Below are 26873 nucleotides of genomic sequence, written 5' to 3' on the forward strand. Positions count from 1 at the left end.
TGAGAAGGTGCATAGTTACTAGCCTACTTTACTCCTCTCCTAGTTACTACTTGAAGACTGGGCAGAGCAGTGTAGGTCCAGACCAAATGTAGAGTAATCTTACAGGGGTGGCATGGTTTTCAGCATATTTGAAATCATTAATGTGTTGCTGGGTTGTTTTTTTTTACAGAAAGTAGACACCACATGTTGGCTTTCCTAGTTGTGAGTAGGCTTAGTACTTAAAAATGTACCTGAAGTGGATTTTGATTAGCTTAAAGCGGGCCTGAACTGTAGCATAGGAGAGAAGGGGAACACAGAGAGGTCCACCCTGCATGTTTTAATGGGGAACAGCTTGTTTAATTCTCCCTTCTTAGCAAGGAATGAGCTAGTGTAATTTAAGCTCCCAGCTGTATGCCATGTTGAGAGATATGTAAACACAGGAGGTTAACCCTTTTTGTGCTCCCGGCAAACCAGGTAGTAACTAATCTGCAGCATCTCTGAAGTAGTCATGCCTGCGCAGCAGCACGGAGCCACACATGGATGAGTGGCTCCGGCTAACTGCGCAGGTGCAGCTGTACTTTCGAAGGCACAGTGTGGCCTGATCAGACTACCAACAAACCCTCGTTGGTAATCTCTGGTGGGTCCGTGCTCGGCGACGGGGGACCAGAGGACAGAGAAGATCCAGGAGGCTTCTAGTATGTGATTTTGTACCTGAGCTTCAGCTTGGGTACAGTTTTTAAAGGGGTTCTGTGGAGTCCTGCAATAAACAAAAACAGACACTTACCAGGGGCTTCTATCGGCCCCCTGTAGCTGTCATGTCACGCGCCTTCCTCCTCAGATAACCCGTCACCCCGTCTGCGGCACCAGTCAATTATTCGTCTAACAAGACAAATAATGCGTGCTCCTGCTCGCGTCTCTGGGAGCTTACTGCGCAGGCACAATCCAAGGTTTTCTGGTTCTGCACTTGCGCAATAAGCTCCCAGAGACGGGAGCGCGCGCTGCCATGGCCGTGCAGACGCGTGACATGCGTAATTAGACAGGGGCCGGCGGCAGGGAACGAGTGATCGGAGGAGGATGGCGCGTGACATGACAGCTACTGGGGGCTGATAGAAGCCCCAGGTAAGTGTCTGTTTTTGTTTATTGCAGGACTCCACAGAACCCCTTTAACTATGGCACCAAAAGCTTTTTAAAGGCTCACCTAAAATGCCAAACTTTTGATTTCCATAAATATTAGGGTTTGGGTAAGCAGAATTTTGAATTTAGGTTGCTTATGTCTTCAGCCAGAGTTAAAACTAAAGAAAAGCATCTGTGTACACCTGGAAAAAGTGAATATATTACTTCAAACTGCAACTGACCTACATTGAAACAAAAAAAAAAGCCAATTTAGATGAACTATTAAAATTCTGACAGAAGCCCATAGTAAAATAATTCAGCCAATGCAACATCCATGCACAAAGTTTGGCTTTGCCCTAGCAGTCAAGCTCTGTCCTTCATATTCACTTCTATCGGGTGACACAAGTATTTCCCAGAGCGTCCCTGGGACAGCACCCCTCCTCTGAGACTTGTCTCCCCTCCCAATTCTGGACAGGAAGCTATTAAACAAACAAATTTGCATAATGGACAGCAGTACATGTATAAATACAAGCCACTTACAATGATCCTCAGTTGTTTTTCCTGTCCCGGACAGGAGCGGATGGAGGGGTCTCTGTGCTCCCATGTCAGGTGGCAGGTGCAGCGTGTGGGGCAGGCAATGACAGGCTGAGCAGGGGACTCAGTGTGCTATGCGCCCAGCGTGGTGGAGGCTTCTCCTTGGAGTGCGGAAGTTTTATGGACGGCAGAGCGCTAACCGGAAGTTCCGGCGGAAGCGCGATGACGTCATGTGCAGGCGTCCCACATGACTGGTCACATGATCAGGCCTGATTGCAGGCCCGCAGCGGTGATCATTACGGCGATTGGCTGCTGGACACAGAGGCAGCTGCTGGCAATTGAGGAGGAGGGTAAGATTTAAAAAAGATCTGTTGTTTGTCCATGACTCAATGCTGTTTGGTGGATCATGGAGGACGCCGCAGGCCTTTCCTCACTGCAATCTGCAGGGACTGGCTCTGAACCCTCTCTGGTGAGACATTGTTTGTGTTTTTTCTGCGGAATATGCTGTTTAAGTTACACTGAGGGGACTGATAGTTTTTTTTTTCTTATCTATATATTTCAGCCTAAACTTCCAAAAGCTGACAAAGATAAGGAAAAGGATAAATCATCTCAGTCCACTCTGAGTAAACACTCATCATCCTCCAAAGAAAGACGATGTGCTATCTGCAATAATCGCATATCCTCATCTGCTCCTTCATCTAAGAAATTATGTCAGTATTGTACAGATAAAATTGTCAAGGATGAATCCCCAGTAGTTTTCAAAGACTTAATGGGATGGATGCGCTCGGAGATGTCTTCAGCCATAAAAGAAATTAAGGATTCTGCTATAGCATCATCCTCATCAGCTGTAGCAGATCCTATGGAAGACATCCCCCCTTTGGAGGGCACTTCCCCTATGGAGGGCACTTCGGCTATTCCTGATGTCACTGTCCCTATACCTTCCCTATCTGTTCCTAAGAGAAAGAGGGGAGAGGATTCAGAGGAGTCAGAAAATTCTGGGGAGGAGGGTGAAATATCTTCCTTTGAAGAGATTTCCGCTGAGGATACATCTGATAGACCAGACAAAGGGCAGAAATTTGCCTTTTCTCCGGACCTAATGAAGAATCTGTTATCTGATATGCATACGGCTATGGGTATTACAGTTGAACAGAGGACTTTGACACCCTTGGATCAGATGTACGAAGGTTTGTCAGATCCCCAGTCCAGTTTTATCCCAGTTCATTCTTCTCTAAAAAATATGATTAAGAAGGAGTGGGATGAACCTGAAAAGAGAGCCTTTTGGCCTCGGTCATTAAATCGTAGATACCCGTTTTGTGCGGAGGACCAGAAATTCTGGGGTACATCTCCCAAGCTTGACCCATCTTTTTCCAGGGTGTCAAAGAAAACAGATTTGCAGTTCGAAAATTTTGGAAACTTAAAGGATCCAATTGACAAAAAAGCGGATAATCTCCTCAGAAGAGCATGGGAGTCCTCATCACTAACTTTTAAACCTGCAGTAGCTTCAACAGCAGTGGGTAGGTCCCTGAAATACTGGTTGATGGAAACACAGGACAAGATTGCTTCTGGTGTTCCTAGGGAGGAGATATTAAAGGACTTTCCAAAACTATTCAATTCCACCAATTATCTCACTGATGCAGCAGATGATACGGTGAAGTTGACAGCCAGGACCACTGCTTTAGTAAATTCTGCTAGACGTGGTATATGGGTAAAGACGTGGCAAGGAGATAACTCTTCCCGCTCTAAATTATGTAGTCTACCTTGTGAGGGGGAATTTCTTTTTGGCTCTAAGTTAGAGCAGACTTTGGAAAGAACTGCTGATGCTAAAAAGAATTTTCCTGTTAAAAGGAGGATCTTTCCACCCAAACGCTCCTTTCGTTCCTCTAAACCTGAACAAGACCCCAAGACTTCATCGAGAAAGAGATGGGGTCCAAGTAGGCCTCAGAAAGCCAAATCAAATTTTGCCCATACCTCCCAGCAAAATAAACAATGACGTCAGGATCCCGGTGGGGGGAAGACTGGCCCATTTTTACGAGCAGTGGCTCCTTCTTCCTCAAAATCTCTGGTTACAGAAAATTGTGTTAGAAGGGTATGCCATAGAATTTCAGTACCCCCCCCCCCCCCCCCCCCCTCGAAGGTTCTGGGTAGATCAAAGGCCAAAGACAGAGATTCAAACAATGGCATTACAAAACGAAGTGACTATGTTACTACAAAAAAGAGTTATCAGAGAGGTCCCATCATACCAGAGGGGTCAGGGATATTATTCACCGGTCTTTCTTGTAAAAAAGCCTCAGGGGGAGTTCCGCTTCATCCTCAATCTGAAAGGGTTGAACAAGGCCGTAAAATATCGAAGATTCAGGATGGACAATATCACCTCTGTTATAAGTCTGTTACAGAAGGATTGCTTCCTGGCATCATTGGATCTCAAGGACGCCTATCTACACATCCCGATAGAGCTACAGTCTCAGCAGTTCCTAAGGTTTGCCATCAGCATTCAGGAAGAGGTAAGGCACTTCCAGTTTAACGCTTTACCTTTTGGATTAGCCTCGGCTCCTTGGTTGTTCACGAAGGTCATGTCCGAGGTCTTAGCTGTTTTGAGGAAAAGATCTATTAATGTTTTGGCCTACCTGGATGATCTTTTGTTTTGGGGTGACTCAGTAAATTCCTTGAAAATCCAGATTAATTCAGCTCTGGAATTGCTCCAATCTCTAGGATGGCTTATTAACTGGTCTAAATCATCTATTCAACCTAAACAGACTATGGAATATTTAGGTTTTGTTATTTCTACTTGTGATGAGAAAGTGTTTTTGCCTCAGAGAAAGATAACTGCTATTCTTAATACTGTTCTTTCTTTTCAGACCACAGGTGCCATTACGCTAAGATGTCGGTTCTAGGCCTTCTAACCTCCTCCTTCCCTGCAGTCCAGTGGGGACAACTCCATTCAAGAATACTGCAAAATTGGATCCTAAAGAATTGGAACAGAAAGGTGACGTCCTTAGAAAGAAGATTGCTAATTCCTTTCAGAGTAAAGGCAGCTCTCAGCTGGTGGCAGAATCCAGTTCGTCTGTCCGAAGGTCGACCGTGGTTTTCTCCAGTCGAAAAAATCATGACAACAGACGCCAGCTCCTGGGGATGGGGGGCTCATATAGACTCACTACCAGCACAGGGTCAGTGGTCCACTTTGATGAAAGGAAGATCGTCAAACAGCAGAGAGTTACAGGCAGTATGGATGGGCCTACTTCACTTTTGCAATTACATCAGCCGCTGTCATGTTCTAGTACGTTCAGACAACGCCAGTGTAGTGGCGTACATCAACAGGCAAGGAGGAACGAAAAGTCATCTTTTATGGTCTCAGACCTCAAAAATCCTATTGTGGGTGGAGAAAAATCTAAAATCCATCAGAGCAGTGCATCTGAGGGGTGTAAACAATTATCTTGCGGATTACCTAAGCAGATCGGCTCTAAAGCAGGACGAGTGGACCCTGAACTCGGAGGTTTTCCAGGAGATCTGCATGACATGGGCACATCCAGAAGTGGATCTATTTGCAAGGAGGAGCAACGCAAGGTGTCAACTCTTTTGTTCCCTATGGCCCCAGGACAGGCCATGGGCGATAGATGCCTTTTCGATAGATTGGAGCATCAGACTAATGTATGCTTTTCCCCCTCTATCCCAGATCCCGAAGGTTCTCAGCAAGATTTGTCGAGACAGGGCTCGATTAATTCTGATAGTTCCATTTTGGCCGAAAAGACCGTGGTTCAGTCTATTACAGAGGTTATCGATCAGTCCTCCGTTGCTTTTACCTCAACGTCCGGATCTATTGCAGCAGGGGCCAGTTTTTCATCCAAATCTTCAGCAGATGCGTCTCTCTGCATGGAACCTGAGTGGAACATTTTGAAGTCTAAGGGGTTTTCAGATGGTCTTTCGGAAACCTTGATTCAAAGTCGAAAGAAAGTGACAAGAGTAATTTATCAGAAGGCCTGGCGAGTCTATAATAGCTGGTGTTTGGAGAGATCTATGAATGTTCATTCATCGACATCAGTTTTAGAATTCCTGCAGGCAGGGTTTGAAAAAGGACTGAGTATTAGTACATTAAAAGTTCAGACAGCGGCAATCAGTGTTTTCCTACAAAGAAGACTAGCCCAGGAGGAGTTCATTCTTCGTTTTTTTCAGGCAATTAAGAGGTTACGTCCAGTGTTGGTTCCGAGAACCCCGTCTTGGGATTTAAACATAGTCTTACAGGCTATGTGTGGTCCTCCCTTTGAACCAATTGACCAAGTTTCGGAAAAATTGTTATCCTTGAAGATGGCATTTCTTCTTGCGATTACTTCGGCAAGAAGGGTAGGAGAGTTACAGGCTTTGTCAATTAAGCCTCCCTACTGTATTTTTTCAGAAGACAAGGTTACTTTGAGGCCAGATATTGCCTTCCTTCCAAAAGTAGTTTCAACTTTTCACAGAACTCAGGAGATATTTCTTCCTTCATTTTGTGAGAAACAGTCTAATGAAAAAGAGAAACAGCTTCATTGTCTGGATGTCAGAAGGTGTCTACTTCAATACTTGGAGAGGTCTAAATCATGGAGGAAGACAGATGCTTTGTTCATCCTGTTTGCTGGAAAGAATAGGGGGCTCCGTGCATCAAAGCCAACTATTGCTAGATGGATAAGACAGGCTATTCTAATGGCATATCAATCACAGGGTAAGGTCCTTCCAACATCTGTCAAAGCTCATTCTACAAGAAGTGTCGCAACCTCATGGGCAGAGAGGGCTGGAGCTTCCATCGAGCAGATTTGTAGAGCGGCTACCTGGTCCAGCCAGAACACATTTGTAAAACATTACAGACTAAATTTATTATCAAGTGGTGATCTAGCCTTTGGTAGAAAAGTTCTACAGGCAGTAGTCCCACCCTAATGAGAATCTTGTTTATCGTCTCAGAGGAGGGGTGCTGTCCCAGGGACGCTCTGGGAAAGACCACACTTACCTTCGGTAAGGTCTTTTCCAGTAGTCCAGGGGACAGCACCCCTACTTCCCACCCTATGTGGGAAACTATTAAGAAGAAATTTTGCAAGCATCGTATGGTGAGTCCGGGTCATCTTTGTTATTACTGAGGATCATTGTAAGTGGCTTGTATTTATACATGTACTGCTGTCCATTATGCAAATTTGTTTGTTTAATAGCTTCCTGTCCAGAATTGGGAGGGGAGACAAGTCTCAGAGGAGGGGTGCTGTCCCCTGGACTACTGGAAAAGACCTTACCGAAGGTAAGTGTGGTCTTTTTTTATGCATTGAGTGATGCTGCTGCTAACAGCAGCTAACTTTTCCTCAATTTTGTCTGTTTCAGGACCCTCCAGCCATTCTTTGTAGGCTTGTTGCCTATGGACAACCCGAAAAACACCCGCTTCGCAATCAACTTTTTTACTTCCATTGGTCTTGGAGGACTAACGTAAGATCCTTACTAGACATGGTTTTATGAATTCTACATCTTACCCTGTGACCCCAATTATGAAATGTCTCACTGCTTTCTTAAAACAGGGATGAACTGCGAGAGCATCTGAAAAATGCACCAAAAATGATCATGACTAAAAAACAGAATGTGGAATCGTCAGACTCTTCATCAGAGTCAGCTTCTTCTTCAGAGGCCTCATCTGGCTCCAGCAGTGAATCCAGCTCATCCAGTGACAGCGATTCCTCCAGCAGTGACTCAGGTCTGTAACATGACACACATTGATACTGCCTTATGTAAGAGAGGATCTGGAGGCGTTGAATGCAACCAGCATATTTCTTTCAAACTCTTTCCATATACTACTGATACTACTGATGTATGAATTGAGATTCTTGTTGCGTATCTGGATGGAGAATGCAGCTCTTCAGACAATTTTTACCAAGGTTCGCTTGCCTTTAGTTTCTGTTAGCGTGATTCAGGTAATTTACAGAAATTGCAATTTAAGCAAACCTGAGGTGAAAATAAACTAAGGAGTTGATTAATTGTAGGTGTTTTACTAAAGGTTTATAGAACTGAGTCTGCTTTTTATTTTCAGTTTGACTTCATTTTAAGACTGAATTCTAAACAGCAGCTGTGACAAATCTGCCTAGCTGAGATGATAAACAGAAGTAATGACTTGTTGAACTTTCCAGCACAAGCCTTCTCTCACTCAGATAAAGCTCTTCTGGCTTCTGTTTACATTTCAGGAAAGGGCTGAGTTCCACAAGCTGTTGGACAGGCTAATTTGCACAGATGTGACTCTTAATGTTTCTACCAGTATGGTATTCACTAATCAGTTATAAGTCTTATACTATATTAAGTTACTCCTCCTCCAAGATAGGTAATGACTTTATTGAAAAACGGTCTGATGGGAGTATAGCAGAGATTGTAAAGTGTTAAATTAGAAAAGAGGGTAACATGCCACCGTAGATAAAACCTTTACATTTTATTTATACAAAAAGTCATAAAAGTACATTGCATACAAGTTGCAGTGGACCCAAAAACTGGTCCTCCAGATTTTGGAGGACCAAACATCATAAGGGCAAACCTATATCAATACCCACCACCAGGTGTGTAATACTTAAAGGGACACTGTAAAGAAGAAAAAACAGCCCCTGTGGGTACTTGCCTCGGGAGAGGAAGGCCTTGGATCCTAATGAAGCTTCTTTGTCCTCTTCACCCTACGGGATCCAGTGCTGGCTCCCCCAATAAGCACTGCACAAGCTCAGCAATATTTACCTTCTCTGGCTCCAGCGCAGGTGCAATAATGGATTTCCGATGGGCTCAGGCGGAAATATCCAAGCCGATTGGATCCACCTGCGCAGTAGAGCGGACCCGATCGGGCTCGGCTATTTTGACCTGAGTCCAAACGGTAAGCCACTACTGCGCCTGCGCTGGATCGTGGCAGGTAAATATTTCACTAGCAGCTTTTGGGGGGTCCCAGCATTGTAACGGGATGACGGGGGGGCGTTATTAGGATTCAGAGGCTTCCCCCTCCCGAAGCAAGTATCCCAGAGAGCAGGTTTTTGTTTCTTACAGATTTGCTTTAATTGACTAGATAATTAAGAGTATATGTTTCATCAATCACCAGCCCTTTATAGGTATATAATTTACAATCTCAAGGCCAGGCACAGACTCGACACATTTTGTGAAATATACTTCACTTCTTCAGGAAATATTTGGCTCTTGAGTGAGAAATATATAGGTACTAGCAGATGGCCAGGCGTTGTATTTGGCTGGTGTTGGCTCCGCCCACTTTTTCTAACACTAACACACAATTACTCAATGACCTAGTTTGTGATCTTTATGGTCTTTGGCATCAATCATTTGCATTGAAATGAAACAAATCTGATTGGCTGTGGCTTCACCCCTTTTTCTGAATCTGAACCCCAGTCACCCAATGACCAACTGTATCAGGTTTGAGGCTCGTGCCATTAACAGTGCAAGAATGGCAGCAATTAAATATTCCCCTTGAAAATCAATAAGTGAATTTTAATTGGCTTTTGTAGGCTCACAAAACACCAGTCACCCAGTAACCAACTGTGTTAAATTTGAGAACCCTGCCATAAGCAGTGCAAGAATGGCTGCAGTTTAAATTTTCCCAGTGAAATTTGTAAATTGTCTCCGCCCACTTGTTGGTTATGGGGATAAAAAGTATCCTATAATGCTATTCCTGGTAATGTACTGCGTATGTGCCAAACTTTATTCAAATCCGTTCAGCCATTGTTGCTTGATTGAGTAACAAACATCCAAACTTTTGCATGTATAATATTAGTAAGATATACACAAAAGACCTACAAGATATGAGAAAACACATGTATTGTCAAACCAGTCCAACAAAATCAGAGGTGAATGGGAAAGGGAATGGGATGGAAGGAAAGGTAGAGGGAATAGGGAAGGAAAGGAGAGAGCAGAAACCTAAGCTAGCATGGGTAGAACAGATAAACTCCATGCAGATAGTGTTGTGGCCCAAATTTGATCAAGGGGCCTTATTGACGCTAGATGTGAGTGCCACCCAATACTCTATCATGCTGCTTTGATAACCGTATTATATAATAAAATTAAATCTTCTAAAATAGCATTAAATAAAAGTGTATACTACACACAAAATACCCCCATTCTCATCACACATAAGCATAGATTCGTATGCTTTCCAGAAGGATACACAGATTTCTATGTAAAACTCTATTGCACTCCATATATTAGATAACTAATTAGATACGCACTCCAATTAGATATGCAAAACTACATTTAGGGGCATTATCTTATGATAACAGTGAGCAGGCATATTAATAAAGATTTTAACAATAGGTCACCAATTTACAGCTCTACATTGGGTTTAGCTGGTGAAAATTGTAAAGGCTATGTGGTATTTAGGTACTGTATAAGCAACGGCATGATAACCTTTAAAGAAAAACATTTATTGTTAACCACCCTGGCGTTCTGATTAAATCGCCAGGGTGGCTGCGGGAGGGTTTTTTTTAAATAAAAAAAAAACTATTTCATGCAGCCAACTGAAAGTTGGCTGCATGAAAGCCCACTAGAGGGCGCTCCGGAGGCGATCTTCCGATCGCCTCCGGCGCCCAGAATAAACAAGGAAGGCCGCAATGAGCGGCCTTCCTTGTTTTGCTTATATCGTCGCCATAGCGACGAGCGGAGTGACGTCATCGACGTCAGCCGACGTCCTGACGTCAGCCGCCTCCGATCCAGCCCTTAGCGCTGGCCGGAACTTTTTGTTCCGGCTACGCTGGGCTCAGGCGGCTGGGGGGACCCTCTTTCGCCGCTGCTCGCGGCGAATCGCCGCAGAGCGGCGGCGATCAGGCAGCACACGCGGCTGGCAAAGTGCCGGCTGCGTGTGCTGCTTTTTATTTCATTAAAATCGGCCCAGCAGGGCCTGAGCGGCAGCCGCTGGCGGTGTTGGACGAGCTGAGCTCGTCCAGACCGCTCAGCTGGTTAAAGCTAATGCAAATTCTACAATAAATCTGCAGTGTCTTTCTGCTTTCATGGAAGCAAATATAGGGTTAACATACTGTGTTTACAAATTAGCTGCTCTGCTGAGGCAGGCAGCTAACACAACTAAGAGATCAAATTACAGTTGTGATTAGTCACATATAAGGGGTAATTAGACAGGCTAATGCAGCGTGCATTTCTTTGTTTTCCTTCTTTCCTGTGCAAGTCTACTGCGCAAATGTGGTGGGTAGGTGTACATATGGTAATATTGCTGTTTAATTCTGTAGGTCGGCTGCTTTCAAGCTATATATGAATATTCAGAATGGGACGTTTAGCGAGTGTGTGTTTGCATGGTTTATTAGTACAAGGGGAAAAAAATTACAGAAACCTCTGGGAGCAAAGGGGTTAAAACTTGAATTGCTCATTTTTCATGTTGAATCCGGCAGTCACATGACCTAACATGATTAATCAACTCGACTGTTGACAGCTACTTATGCAGGGTTGCTCTGAAACAATCGAAAATAAAGCAGCAGTCTGCTATTCAGGCTTACAAGCTGAGAGGAGGGCAGAGTCAGGTAATGTAGGAAGTACAATAAAAAGGGAATCTTCCCTGTTTATAGTGGTTTAGTTGGGCCCATTTTGTGACCTTGCAGAATGACGCCTATTAACTGTGCAATTTTTACAGACCAAACCTGTTTTCGATTACCTAATTCAGATCTACAGAAAATATCGTATGTAAATGATCAACAGCATAAAAGATTCCAACTTGCGAAATCTAAACCAGTTGTGATCCTATCAATGAAAAAATCTGTCGTGCTGATTGACCATTTCGTTGAATCATTAATTGGTAATACGATCGTGTAGGATCAATTGGGCCCACCAGGTTCTGTTTTCTTGCAATAGGATTTGAAAAATATGATCACTCAATGAACATTGTACTGTTAATAGACTACTGTATTATTTTTAGTGTTTTGAGAGGTGTAAGTTTATGGCAATTTAGTAAAATCTTTAATATTCCATAGGGGCAGCGAACATGGCAGTAGCACCTGCACTTGTCCTGTTTTTACTTGATAGATCTTGCTGAAGAGCAAAGCAGAGCCTGCATATGCCACTCCCGTAGTTTTTCCGTCCCAGAAACGAGACCCAAAGGGGGACTGAGGAAGAGCGGGGGGGGGGGGGGGCAGAGCAAGACACAGGAGGGTAGAGAAGGAGACAAACAGTGCACAAAGGGGGCAGAGGAAGACACAGTAGGGCAGAGAAGGGGATAAACAGGGCACAAATGAGGGCAGAGGAAGACACAGTAGGGCAGAGAAGGGGAAAACAGGGCACAAAGGGGGGCAGAGGAAGACACAGTAGGGCAGAGAAGGGGAAAACGGGGCACAATGGGGGACAGAGGAAGACATAGTAGGGCAGAGAAGGGGAAAACGGCACAAAGGGGGGCAGAGGAAGACACAGTAGGGCAGAGAAGGGGACAACCAGGGCACAAAGAAGGGCAGAGGAAGACAAAGTAGGGCAGAGAAGGGGGCAAACTGCGCACAAAGGGAGCAGAGAAAGACACAGAAGGGGAGAGAAGGGGACAAACAGCGCACAAAGAGAGGCAGAGAAAGACAGAGTAGGGCAGAGAAGGGGACAAACAGCGCACAAAGGGGGGCAGAGGAAGACACAGTGGGGCAGAGAAGGGGACAAACAGTGCACAAAGGGGGGGCAGAAGAAGACACAGATGGGCAGAGAGGGGGACAAACAGCGCACAAAGGAGGCAGAGGATGACACGGGAGGGCAGAGAAGGGGACAAACAGCGCACAAAAAGGGGCAGAGGAAGACACAGGAGGACAGACAAGGACACAGAGGTGCCAATTAGGGCACAGAGGAAGACACAAGTGGGACACAAGGAGGCACATAGGGGACACAAACACACATGGGTCACAGGAGGTACAAGAGGGTCACAATAATTGTGGAGAACATCTACAAGACGCTTCTTTTCTCATGGATGCACCAGGTTTAGTATTATTTATTTTTTCATTGGTATTTACCCACTAAACGTACAGTAGGTGCAAAAATTGTTTCCTTGTACAAAAATGCGAGACTATTTTTTAATTCCTCGTTTTTGTTGTTTAATGTTTGCAGTGTTTTATAAATGGTTTAAAACCACATTGAAAATGTATATACTAAGTTTATAATATACGTCCAAATGCAGAGTTGACTAATATTATTTAACTGTATAATAAACTTGCTCGTATTTTAATCTAATCAACATTGTTGTTTTAAAAACTTGCCTAGTACAATATTGGATTTATTTAGGTGTTAAATACCGCAGATCAGTTGCACCTGCCTATAAAATACACGACGCATCAACTAGAGACAAATGGTCCCATTTTTGTTTTTTTAAATATTATCCACATCTAGATAGATAGATAGATAGATAGATAGATAGATAGATAGATAGATAGATAGATAGATAGATAGATAGATAGATAGATAGATAGATAGATAGATAGATGTGACAGTATTCTTGCTTATGTTTTAAAACCTCTTGATGATACATTGTCATATTTTCAGCATGTGGACGTGTGAAATGATTCTGTGCTGTTCTGGACTGCTCTAGTTTGGAATCACTTGTGCAGAAAGTAGGCCAAGAATTTTCTATAAGACCTTTTTTTATTTTTAGTTTTTTGTTTTGTTATCTACTTCATCATGTGCTATTGTAACTGGTCTTGTGTGTAATCTGTGCAGCTGCAGAATATATTTCTTCTGTGTTTGCGAAACCTGTATCTCCAGAACTGCAGACACCTCCGTGAATAACGTCCCCAGATCTTATCTATGACACCATTCTCCCTTACATCCACATTTCAATTGCCTGCCAGTGGCAGAGTGCAGGAAAGTGACTTGTGCTGTAATTTGTGTTCTGCCTCTCAGATCAGTCTAGCCTATTTTACATGTTCTTTGGTTACCTGGTCACCCCACCGTCTTTCTAAAAATAGTCATTTCAGTCTCTGGTGTAGCGTAGATTTTATAGACAGACATGTCGTGTTGGAAGCACAACGTGTCATCTTTAATATAACGCCGCCGTGCCTTGCAGCTTTTATAGTGGATGATTGGCCGAGGTTAAACTGACAGCCAGCTAATTGCTGTCAATAATTTACCACTAACCAAGCGTGGTTCCTCCTACCCATCAGTAGTGTTATTTGCATCAGGTAATGGCTTTTCTTACAGCCAAATGCTAAATAAGCTTGAGGGAAAACCTCTAAAATTATAATGAGGATTTTTGTTTAACTTTATATAGTAATTTATTGAAGCAGTGCCTTGAAAATGTGAGAATAAGCTTTATTGGATTGATACATTATTGCGTGCAGACCAATTGTATGTGTTAACATGTTTAAAGGAGGCTTGGACGCTTTCCTAGCATGGAAGGACACCCACAGCTATTATTACTAGGTTACTAGGTGATTCCCAGCAGAGTTGATCAGGGACGTTTCTAGCCTTTTTGCCACTCCAGGCAAGAAGTCATATGTTGTAACCACCCCCCCCCCCCCCCTTTCCCAATAACAAAACACCACCACTAGAGAATATAAATCATGTGCCATATAGGGTGGATGCATAATGCAGGGAGTCCATGAGATACAAACAACCCGCCAATCTTGTCACATTTCGCTGTACACTCCCTTCCTGCACTACCTCAGCTTAGCGTGTAAATGCAGAGTATTGTGCAGCAGAAGCTGTGCTCTCACCTCTCAGCTGGAGTCCAGTGCTGTGCTTCCACCTGTCTGCTCACTACTCGCCTTAGTGCCCAGCATCTCCTACTGCATGTAGCGTGATTACACTCTACATGAGGAGAGCCAGCAATTAGAGGGAGCAGAAAACAGACAGGATGGTTGCACAGGCACAGCACTGGAGTCCAGAGGGGAGGTTAGAGCACAGCTTCTGCTGCACTATACACTGCCTTAACATACTGGACTAGGGAAGTGCAGGAGGGGGATGGTAACAGATAGTGGTACAAAGGGACAGAAGAAAGCATCGTTAGACAGGAAGGCACAGAGGGACACACACAAAGCTGGATCATCCACAAGATAACTTAAACAAGTACCTAGGGCCTGGAGAGAGTCTGGGGGCCCGGTTTATGCTAACCCCCAACAAATCTTGCCAAACAAGCTAGGTGGCCATCAAGTATGGGCCCTAAGTAGTTGCTTGCCTAGGGCACCATTTCACTTGAATCCATCTTTGGACGCACAGGGGGCAGAGGTGGCACAGGAGGACTGAAGGTGGCACAAGGAGACAGAAAGAGGCACAAAGGGAGGTGGTAAGCACAGGGGGGACAGAAGGGCACACGGGAGCAGAGGAACTAAACTCAGAACTTCCTCTCTGCTCAAAAAGATTAGCCACACAGCATAATGATCTTTAGAGGGAAAATGTCTTCATTACAATTGTGAGCCACTCTGAGGGACAGTTAGTGACAAGACCATATACTCTGTACAGCGCGGTGCAATATGCCAGCACTATATAAATACTTAAATAAGATAAAAAATAAAGTCCTAAAAAACTGAAGTTTTAACCTGGTTTCACATTTGTTGGAGCACAGACAGGGTTAAGCCTCAGTGTTTACTTATGAGCAGAGCTCACAGCTGCTTGTATGATCTAATTGGACACAGAACACACAGCAGTGAATTTTTTTTACCATTTATATGTGGAATAAATACTTTTTATTGTGTGCTGTGCACGAGTTTGGGTCCGCTTTAAGCATTTTTTCATTTCTGCTGACGTAATATTCCCTAGTTGTAACCCATTTTAGTAAAAAAGTTGCAAATAAATTGCACTTATAGCAGTTTACATTATGTTTAGTCAAACTGGATACTTTTCTCACCCTCTGCACGCCTTACTTTGGCTATGATTACCTTGTCTAAGGCTGTCCTGCTGTCATTGTCCTGTTCATTTGGATGGTCCACAGGGAAGTAGCCTATCAGGACAGCAGGAGACAAGAAGGAAAGCACAACTGGGAGGAGGTAAATCGGACTGCTACGACAGCATTTTTAAGGAATCTTAAAGTGCCTGCTTGTTTGCAAGACTTTTAGCTTGATGATATTGGGCTATCTGTCAGGTTCTCTTTACAGTATACTTTAAAACTACTTTTGCTTATGATGCCTGTAGTCTATTTTTTTGCAGCAACGCTAATGATTTGAAAAGTGTTTTAGATCCAGGCTTCTTTGTAATACACGAGAAGAAGATAAGCTGAACTGTTTCCCCTAAGTAGCGTTGTTTATGTCTGCCGGTTTCACTTATCTATTAGGTCCACACAGTGATAACTTTCCCCCCCGAGTTCAGTTTCAGCTCATTAAGCACAGTGAAATAATTAGTTGCTCAAGTAATGTTCTTGTCAGAAGTGAAGACATTAAATTAAAATATGTCAGTGCCTGAGAAACTTTTTATGTTCTCTGTAACATCTGTGTATTGTTATTTAATGGTTGTGTCTGTGCTCATGCCAACAAAAAATATTGTGCTATTTTTTCTTTTTCTTTTTTTTTTTTTTAAACTAAAATACCGGATAGAGATAGGATCTATGTGACTTTAGGTTTAGCATTGCTTAAAAAATACATGAAACAACCTAGGACAAAAGTTTTACTCTACTGGGGCTCCTTCCAGCCCCTAAAAGACCATCAAGTCCCATGCTGAAGTTCCACCATGTTCAGTAAGATCCTGACCCATGGCTGGTCTATTTTACATGGGTGGTCCAATGCGCGTGCCTGTCATGACCATGCTCCCATGCCCTGGAGCGCTTTGTGCTTGAGCAGGTCAAGCCTTAGTGAAATGTTCAAGGGCAGAGCACTCCCATGTATGGTAACATGGTCAGGAGAGTTGTGCGCTCGTGCATAAGACCACAACTCAGCCACGGATCAGGATCTTACAGAGTGGACAGTAGTGGCCCGATGAATGGCGGAACTTCAGCTTTGGATAGATAGACTTCTAGGGAGCCCCAGATGCTTAAAACTTTTATGTCCAAGGTTGTCCCTTGTATCCTTTAGGGCTCTTTCACAGTTGGAACTGATCCGTGCGTTTTGATGGATTGCTTCTAGGATGTGGTTAGAAAGGTAACCTGAAAGTCTATTTGCTTTCAGGTTAACTGTCACATTAGACAAAGCGTTCCAGTGCATTCTGTTGTAACACATCTGGGAGCTTCATATCACCTGGCAACGGGTGAAATAAAACTACCGCCGCTGGCTTCCGGAAGTCACGCCGCAGGTCGTATTGCGTGAATGAAATTGGGTTTGTGCACGCCTTCTCTTATGTGAAAGAGCCCTTAACCTTCCTGGCGGTAACCCCGAACGTAGTTCGGGGTAAGACGCGCAGGAGGTTTTCTCAGGCCCTGCTCGGCCGATTTTCTTTTTTTTTTGCTGGCACACCGATCGCCGCCGCCCCGCGCCCGATCGCCGCTATCCGTCGCGGCGCGCCCCCCCCCCCCCCCGACCCCGTGCGCTGCCTGGCCAATCAGTGCCAGGCAGCGCCGAGGGGTGGATCGGGACTCCCAATGACGTCACGACGTCGGTGACGTCATCGCGCCCCGTCGCCATGGCGACGGGGGAAGTCCTCCAGGAAAACCCGTTCTTTGAACGGGATTTCCTGATCGGAGATCGCCGAAGGCGATCGAAGCGGGCGGGGGGATACCGCTGAGCAGCGGCTATCATGTAGCGAGCCCTGGGCTCGCTATATGATTTAACAAAAAAAAAAACTGCTGTGCTGCCTCCTGGCGGAATTTTTCATACCGCCAGGAGGGTTAAAGAACCACAATTGTGAAAAAAATGTTAACTTTAGAATACATACCGTACATATAAAATATAGATTTTTTTTTTTCCAAGACTAAAATCACTCACTATTTTCCTATCTTGTTGTACTTACAATAGGTAGTAAAAATATGATATCTCATGGAATAATCTCAGTATTACATTTATTCTTTACGAAAGCATTCCCTGGGCAGGATCTAAACAAATATGTTGGCCAGCCACCCCACTGCTTAGTACATCAGAAGACTAACTTATTAAATAAAGATTTAATATTCCAAAAAAAAGTGGAACAGTGCAGAAAGAAATATAGACAAAGATATTTACAAAAACAAAGTAAAAAAAAAAAGTACAAAGGCATGCAACAAGACAGTTTGCAACAATACAAACGGGAGTAACCAAAGCATCAAACTTTACCAGCATGAAGGTCTGAACTTGGTTTTGCGGGAGGACTTAGTTGGTCAGAAAGCAGGGTAGCCCTAGCTTCTTGCTCTCTTCTGGGGACTACAAGTTCTGAATCTTTCATGCTGATTTTTTTAAAGCAAGAAGCATAGCCTGAGGTTACAAATCCAGAAATAATCTAATTTCCTCAGATGGTCATGGTTTGCAGACAACTCTGTGCTATCCCAGTTTGCTGTTATATGCAAATTACACAGGTTGCTGTATTGCTTTCAACCCTCTGGACCGCAGACTCAGTCCACAGTGTGTATTTCAACGTGAAATAAGGCTAACATCATCCAAGCACATCAGACTATTCAGGACAAATGGTTGGGTAATTATCTATTTTTGGCACTGCATTTCCTTGTTGGAGGCCAGCTAAATATTTCTTAATTCACACAATGTCCAGGTGTCTGTGGGCTATTCAACTTAGCTAGTCTGTTCAAATTAGATTCACAGCCCTTTACAGAAAGATGCAGACTTAACTTTTACAGGTGACAGACATACACATCTAAGATGGTACAGCAGACAGAAAGTGAACATGGCTTCCACAAGATACAAGTTATAAAATGGCTGGTATATCACCACAGGTAGTTCCACGGTTAACGAACAAGATCGGGACTGTGGGTTCTTTCTTAACCCGAATCTGTTCTTAAGTCAAGAAACGCTATGCCATCTCTGTTGCCTGTGCTTCCGGTGTCTCCCTCTGTGTCACCTCTGCCTCCTGTACTTGCTCCTACAAGTTTGAAAGACATTTTTCTTTGAATTTTTTAAATCAATTTTCTCAAAAACTACCCAATTTGAATTTTTTTTTGTGGCTTGTTACAACAGAATCGCAGAATCTATGCCGTCAATATCGGTGGGTCATTGGCAAGTCAGGCGTTCATAATTCGGTGGCTACCTGTACATGTAAAATGGGCACTATGGTAATTTGGGAGATAACTGCTAGCAGAATATCGGTAGAGTTACAGATATTCTCCTATTGGGAAGTGGTAATTCTGACAGTAAAATATTGATGCCAATATTTTAGCTAAACCTCACCATACTCTTACATGTGTCCTACTGATGGCTAGCCCCAATCCAATCCACCGATATTTAACATTAAACCTAACCCTATTCTTTCACTAACCCTCCCTCTACCGATGCCTAACACTAACCTACCCCTACTGCAATTTCAACCAAAATCAGCGACACACTCTTTCTTCCCTATATGTCGGTGACCAACAACTAATCCTAATATTTATCCGGCGCCCACAGTGCCCAAATTATCCCCTGGATGCTGCTATATGGGGCGCTTATTTTATCATTGTGCCGCCAGCACCCAACTACCTGTTTCGGTATGGGTTTCCTCAAGGCTTGATACAAGGTTAGAGGCATGAAGAAATGGACTCCTGTAGCTTGGAATTAAGAGTCAGTGGCAGAAATGCTGCAGTTTGCATCTTTCGATCTGCATGCTAAAATGGGATTTATTTTTTGTGCTGCATAGTGATATTATCATTAACGACATTGGCAATTTTAAAAAGTAGAAAAAGTGGGATCAGCGCATCACCAGGCCGCCTCTGGATGGCCTCAGCTCAGAGATGCGCTGAGCCCCCCCAGGAACTACAAAACGCACCTTGAACCCAATTTTCTGCGCAATTCTTAAATTTAAATTTACTGGTAGCGCGCCCAGGCTATGCATATGCATAGGTAGGTTTTAGTTAGTGTTAGGTCCCCTCCCATGGAGGAAAGACTTCTACGACAGTGGGAGGGACAAGTACCTAACAAATTGCAAATTGTTAGTGAAACTAACATCCTCCAAGTGGTAGACAGGTCATGTGTGTGCTCATTGTGTATTTGAATCCCATGAGTGGGGTGTGCACTTTTTTGCAGGTAAGCACTCATCTGTTTTTAAGTAGCGCTGTTCATTTCTTTGCTATGTTTGATTTAATTCTGGTCAGCTGCTCCCACTTGATAGTTTTTCTTTGGTGTATATGCAGAGCCTCTGTTTGGGTTCAAGGTGCGTTTTGTAGTTCCTGGGGGGGCTCAGCGCATCTCTGAGCTGAGGCCATCCAGAGGCGGCCTGGTGATGCGCTGATCCCACTTTTTCTGCGCAATTCTTAAATTTAAATTTACTGGTAGCGCGCCCAGGCTATGCATATGCATAGGTAGGTTTTAGTTAGTGTTAGGTCCCCTCCCATGGAGGAAAGACTTCTACGACAGTGGGAGGGACAAGTACCTAACAAATTGCAAATTGTTAGTGAAACTAACATCCTCCAAGTGGTAGACAGGTCATGTGTGTGCTCATTGTGTATTTGAATCCCATGAGTGGGGTGTGCACTTTTTTGCAGGTAAGCACTCATCTGTTTTTAAGTAGCGCTGTTCATTTCTTTGCTATGTTTGATTTAATTCTGGTCAGCTGCTCCCACTTGATAGTTTTTCTTTGGTGTATATGCAGAGCCTCTGTTTGGGTTCAAGGTGCGTTTTGTAGTTCCTGGGGGGGCTCAGCGCATCTCTGAGCTGAGGCCATCCAGAGGCGGCCTGGTGATGCGCTGATCCCACTTTTTCTGCGCAATTCTTAAATTTAAATTTACTGGTAGCGCGCCCAGGCTATGCATATGCATAGGTAGGTTTTAGTTAGTGTTAGGTCCCCTCCCATGGAGGAAAGACTTCTACGACAGTGGGAGGGACAAGTACCTAACAAATTGCAAATTGTTAGTGAAACTAACATCCTCCAAGTGGTAGACAGGTCATGTGTGTGCTCATTGTGTATTTGAATCCCATGAGTGGGGTGTGCACTTTTTTGCAGGTAAGCACTCATCTGTTTTTAAGTAGCGCTGTTCATTTCTTTGCTATGTTTGATTTAATTCTGGTCAGCTGCTCCCACTTGATAGTTTTTCTTTGGTGTATATGCAGAGCCTCTGTTTGGGTTCAAGGTGCGTTTTGTAGTTCCTGGGGGGGCTTAGCGCATCTCTGAGCTGAGGCCATCCAGAGGCGGCCTGGTGATGCGCTGATCCCACTTTTTCTGCGCAATTCTTAAATTTAAATTTACTGGTAGCGCGCCCAGGCTATGCATATGCATAGGTAGGTTTTAGTTAGTGTTAGGTCCCCTCCCATGGAGGAAAGACTTCTACGACAGTGGGAGGGACAAGTACCTAACAAATTGCAAATTGTTAGTGAAACTAACATCCTCCAAGTGGTAGACAGGTCATGTGTGTGCTCATTGTGTATTTGAATCCCATGAGTGGGGTGTGCACTTTTTTGCAGGTAAGCACTCATCTGTTTTTAAGTAGCGCTGTTCATTTCTTTGCTATGTTTGATTTAATTCTGGTCAGCTGCTCCCACTTGATAGTTTTTCTTTGGTGTATATGCAGAGCCTCTGTTTGGGTTCAAGGTGCGTTTTGTAGTTCCTGGGGGGGCTCAGCGCATCTCTGAGCTGAGGCCATCCAGAGGCGGCCTGGTGATGCGCTGATCCCACTTTTTCTGCGCAATTCTTAAATTTAAATTTACTGGTAGCGCGCCCAGGCTATGCATATGCATAGGTAGGTTTTAGTTAGTGTTAGGTCCCCTCCCATGGAGGAAAGACTTCTACGACAGTGGGAGGGACAAGTACCTAACAAATTGCAAATTGTTAGTGAAACTAACATCCTCCAAGTGGTAGACAGGTCATGTGTGTGCTCATTGTGTATTTGAATCCCATGAGTGGGGTGTGCACTTTTTTGCAGGTAAGCACTCATCTGTTTTTAAGTAGCGCTGTTCATTTCTTTGCTAATTTTAAAAAGTACCTTCTCAGTCTAAGTCATAGATCACCGTGGCTTTTGTACAGATTGTTTAGAGAGCAGATGATAAAACAGCATGAACTTCTGTATTTAGGGGATCTTGCTGATCTGAGATTAATTTGATTTATAACATCATTGCGGTGGTAGTCACAAGGCTAGGTAATGATAATATACTGCAGTGGTTGAAAGGAGGGGGGGGGGGGGTCACTGAATGCCTGCATTGTGGATATTGTCTACTGAGAAGCAATGATATCTAACCAAATAATTGCTTGCTATGAAAACACTCCTGTTTGGACACCGATAGGACCAACGAGAAACCATTCTTGCTGTGACAGTCTATACTGAGCCGTAAATTCAGAATATTTATCTTACCGCAAATATTTACATGAAATGTATGCTCTTTCCTTGTCCGGAAATCTATATCTTGCATCGGGTCTCAAAGCAAATTTACTTTGTAATGATAAAGCTATATACGATTGCCCCACGGTGGTCATTTTTAGTAAATAATATGACAGCAGTTCATCTGAGACAAAAGAAAAATAATGAAATACATTGATTTATATCCCTCGCAGGGCTTCAGCTAGGAGAAGATGTAGAGCTCTGTGTTGCAGGGATTCATAATGCTCTGCATCTGGGTTGTTTTCCATGTTGTTGATGCCACCATCTGCATTCTTGGACAACACAGTTATACTATCCCAAGAAAAAAAAACACATATATAATTAGATAAATACTTGTTTTACTTACATAACATATGTATTGTACTTTCCACATTTTGATTTCAGTTAATTTATATAATAAATAAAGAGAAAACTGTTCCTGGCACTTTACATTTTTACTTCTGACTGAAGCCAATCCTGGTGTCATTTCCTCCCTTTCTTTTTAATTTTTTTTCCTCCCAGAAACGGCAATGTTATAGGCTGAAGGCTATGATAGCCGATTGCACTGATTGGCTGGTGGAGGGAGGGAGGGACAGTAAAAATAAATAGGTAATTTTATTGAAAAAATAAAGAAATAAATATTTATTTAAAAAAAAATAAAGATTGCTGCAGCGATCAGACCCCACCAACAGAGAGCTCTGTTGGTGAGGAGAAAAAGGGGGGGATCACTTGTGTGCTGAGTTGTGCTGCCCTGCAGCGAGGCCTTAAAGGATACCCGAAGTGACATGTGACATGATGAGGTAGACATGTGTATGTACAGTGCCTAGCACACAAATAACAATGCTGTGTTCCTTTTTTTCCTTTCTCTGCCTGAAAGAGTTAAATATCAGGTATGTAAGTGGCTAACTCAATCCTGACTCAGACAGGAAGTGACTACAATGTGACCCTCACTGATAAGAAATTCCCCTTCTTACCTCTTTCTTGCTCTCAGAAGCCATTTTGTGCTAGGAAAGTGTTTTATAGTTAGAAATTTCTTATCAGTGAGGGTCACACTGTAGTCACTTCCTGTCTGAGTCAGGACTGAGTCAGCCACTTACATACCTGATATTTAACTCTTTCAGGGAGAGAAAGGAAAAAAGAAACACAGCATAGTTATTTGTGTGCTAGGCACTGTACATACTGTCAGAATTCTAGCGGTTTTATTTATGCAGGAAAAGATGTCATATGGATATGTGTTGAGTTTTAATGTTCTATGCAAAATTTCATTGTAAAGTGAAAAGTTAGAGTACTTTAGATTGCTCTGTGACATAGCATATTCCAGGCTGTGAGGCCTATAAGATTATTCTAGTTACAAAAAGTCAGAGCATTCTTGTTTATGCTAGTGCGTGGCCTTGATATTTAAAGAGGCTTCTGTGTGAAGACAGGAAGCAAGTTAAACTCACATTACTGCAGTAATTATAAATGCACATAATTATTACACACAGATATTATTAATCTAAATATTAATGATCAATACAGACCCTTTAAAGAAAGAAATAGTTATTGTTAAACCCTATATAATAGAATCTATTACTTTAAAATATATTTAAAGACTAGTGATGATTTGGGTCTGTGAAACCTTCTTGTGAGATTGTTTTAGTTTTAGAAGATGTTGACATGTTTCTTAGCTTGAAGGCCAAGGCCAGCAAAACATTTCCCAGACAGAGAAAGTCAAAACATGGAAGATATAAAATATAAAACAAGGGGTTTTCCCAATTAGTTAAAGATGACTCCATGATGCCACCTGGTGTCAACATTATTAATACTGTTTGTTATTTGTTATGAAAGGCTGACTTCTGCCGGTTGAAATTAGATATTTATTTCTTCATCAGAAAGACAAATATATGGAAAAGGATTTTATATTATCAAGATTTAATGTGCAATTATTTCTTTTGTGATTAATTGTTTTAAGAAGAATTATATAATAAGCTTTATATTTAAATAAGTATATTAGAAGCCCTGCATGTTTCAATAAGCCTTAAATTGCTGAAGGCTCTCACAGGTCTGGTTACAGTGTCAACCTGACCAATCTCATGTCTGGGGAAGTACCAAGACATTCCAACATAATTAGCAGCGAACACTTTATCAGAAATGCGTCATGAATGACATTGTTTAGTCTCAATGTCTGGGGCAGCCAGCAGATAAGATGGCTGTTGACGTCCATTTTTAATTAACCGCGTCAGAAATGACCTGATTAGAATGTGTAAACATTGCAAACCTACGTAAATTCCCACAAGATAAGGTAATTAAGAATTTATAAACAATAATATTCTGACTTAGGTAATCAAAACATGATAAAGCATTGACGCACGGAAGCTTTAGCCAATCAGAACCTGGGATCCAGGGAAGTTCCAGATTAGGCAGCCATATTGCCTCCAACCCCTATAAAAGTAGGGCCTGAAAGCTCATAGTTTGCACAAGCCCAACAATCTCCTGAGAAGACACATGAGGCAGAAGCTACCTTCCCACAAGTGGTTCTAGATGCTGAAGAGATGACAGAGAAGGGGTAATATGCTTAATATTCTGGTGATTTACTTTATTAATTTTTCAGCATTAAGTTTTATTAAGATGTTAGCAAGAAGTTTTTTATGTCTATCTCATCATGTCACATGTCACTTCGGGTATCCGTTAAAGCTGCAGTGGCCTAATTAAGAAAAAAACAGCCTGGTCACTAGGTGGGTTTAAGCCCAGGGTCCTCAAGTTGTTAAAGACCAACTCCACATAAGATTAAAGTTGATTAAATTTTGAAATCACACATAATCTTTAGTATAAACTATAAGTTATTACATTTATTACACTGCTTTTGCAAATTTTAAACTCTGTTTTATAGCTGTGCTTGCCTGCAGCTTTACACCTATCCATACAGAAGCAAACTCCTGTACTGGCTGGCTTCCTTTCTGGAAAGGCAGGTCTTTCCACTTCCTATAGCTGCTAGTTGATGGCAGCCTGCACCAGTACAGTGATTGACGCTTCGGCACATCTCTTTAGCATAAATGTATGTGGATAAGTTAGGGAGTGAACTGTGTAGCTAAAGAAACAAATGTGCAGACTATTTACACCATCAGACTTTGTCACAGTCCCTGTTGCTATGCTTTACCACCCCTTGTAGTCGCGTTTTTGACTCTTTTGCTCTTCCTGGTTTGGGAGTTACGCCATATCTCATGATTAACCTAAATCCAGACAGAGCAGGAAGCAAGCTGTATTTTAGTTGCATTCATATTTCTCCCATGAAAAAGCTGTTCTGCCCACTACTACATTGCTGATACTCACTCATCTTCCTGGTCACACATATAATTTGCTTTGTTCAATTTTCACACTGTCTAGGTGACCTTACAGGTGAGCTTTTTATACCTACGTCTTTACACAGGACAAGAAGTCATGAGCTACGCATACAGGAAAGGAGATTTCACCACCTGCGTACAGTGGTTAAAATGCTTCTTACCGCAAGAGCTAATTATGACAAGTTCTACACTTGTGTTTAAAATAAGGTTTGGATGCTTTCTTAACTTTTAAGAGCATCCACAGCTATGATTGCTAGAAGTAGGAAAATGATACCTTATGTAGAGTTTGGCAAAAAGGCAATTGTAAAAGTTCTATGAAGAATCACCAAAGGGAAGGCATTTACAAAACATTTTATCACACTTCCACACAAGCGGAAGCGGTGAAAAGGAAGCAAGATGTGTCCCGTTGAAAAGGCTCGGGGGAGGGGAGCTAAGGTTAGTTGCCCACTGGGGGAGGGAGTTTAAGGTCCGTTGCCCACAGGGAGTTGAAGAGAAACTCCGACCCAGAATTGAACTTTATCCCAATCAGTAGCTGATGCCCCCTTTTACATGAGAAATCTATTCCTTTACACAAATAGACCATCAGGGGGCACTGTATGACTGATATTGTGGTGACACACACACACACACACACACACACACACACACACACACACACACACACACACACACACACACACACACACACACACACACACACACACACACACACACTTCTGAGGACCGTGGTACTCCTGGCAGTTTCTTGTCTGTGAAACTTGTTGCATTGTGGGAAATTGCTGTTTACAGCTGTTTCCAACTGCCCAAAAAGCATGCAGCAGCTACATCAACTGCCAACAGTAAAAATGTCACCATGTAATAAATATCAGAATGTAAATCAGGGATTTAAAATTTTTTACACTGACTAAATCATTTATACATAATTATTTTAAAAATTAAGCACTTTTTTTATTACATTATGTACACCACACAAGGGGATATTTCTGATTTTAAAGCAAACCTAATAAAAAAAAGTTAGATAATTAACTTTGAAGAGGAAAGCCTTTGGATCCTTCAGAGACTTCCCGTGTCCTTCTCAAGACCACCGCCACTTCCTAGGACCCTCTTGAAGTTCATGTCCACCCCCCACCCCCTGCTTTGTACAATTGCAGCCATGCCTGCACAATAGCACCAGGCCAATCGTCAACAAGCAGCTCCAGCTTACAGTGCAGGTGTGGCTGTACTTGCACAGACAAAGTATGGCCACGCTCCAGGAGGACACAGCAAGGCTCTGGAGGATCCAGAGGCTTCTTTCTTCACAGGTTAGTATCTCGTTTTTATTTTATTTTTTATTGGTTTTGCCTCAGGTATACTTTAAATCTTTTTCCTACTCTACTGCAAATTTTCCTGGCTTTCTTCTCATCAATGTGTGTCTCGGGATCACTGATACACAGAATGCATGAAATTAACATTCGTCCATCTCTGTCTCCTATCTGTTCCCCTCCTGTTTGTGCCCAGTGCTCACATGGTGGAGAGAATCATACAAGTGGGCTTTTACACAGAGGAAACACAACGGCAATTGCTTTCTGCTAGATGACAAAACTTCATAATCTATTATCGGTACAGCCTTTGATTGCAGAGTCTGTTTACAGCTGTATATCTTCTAAACAAGTCATTAAGGACTCATA

General features: G+C 42.9%; 1 protein-coding gene across 1 annotated transcript in view; it reads left to right on the plus strand.

The window, feature by feature from the left end:
- Positions 1–26873, plus strand: part of CWC22 (CWC22 spliceosome associated protein homolog) — a 143666-nt gene that overhangs the window by 114944 nt on the left and 1849 nt on the right. Inside the window, exons 17-18 of the mRNA XM_068245424.1 lie at positions 6958–7059; positions 7149–7321. Coding sequence (XP_068101525.1) covers positions 6958–7059; positions 7149–7321 — 275 coding nt within the window. The remainder of the gene's footprint in view (positions 1–6957; positions 7060–7148; positions 7322–26873) is intronic.

The sequence above is a fragment of the Hyperolius riggenbachi genome, chromosome 7, assembly GCF_040937935.1.
Source record: "Hyperolius riggenbachi isolate aHypRig1 chromosome 7, aHypRig1.pri, whole genome shotgun sequence".
Classification (NCBI taxonomy): Eukaryota; Metazoa; Chordata; class Amphibia; order Anura; family Hyperoliidae; genus Hyperolius; species Hyperolius riggenbachi.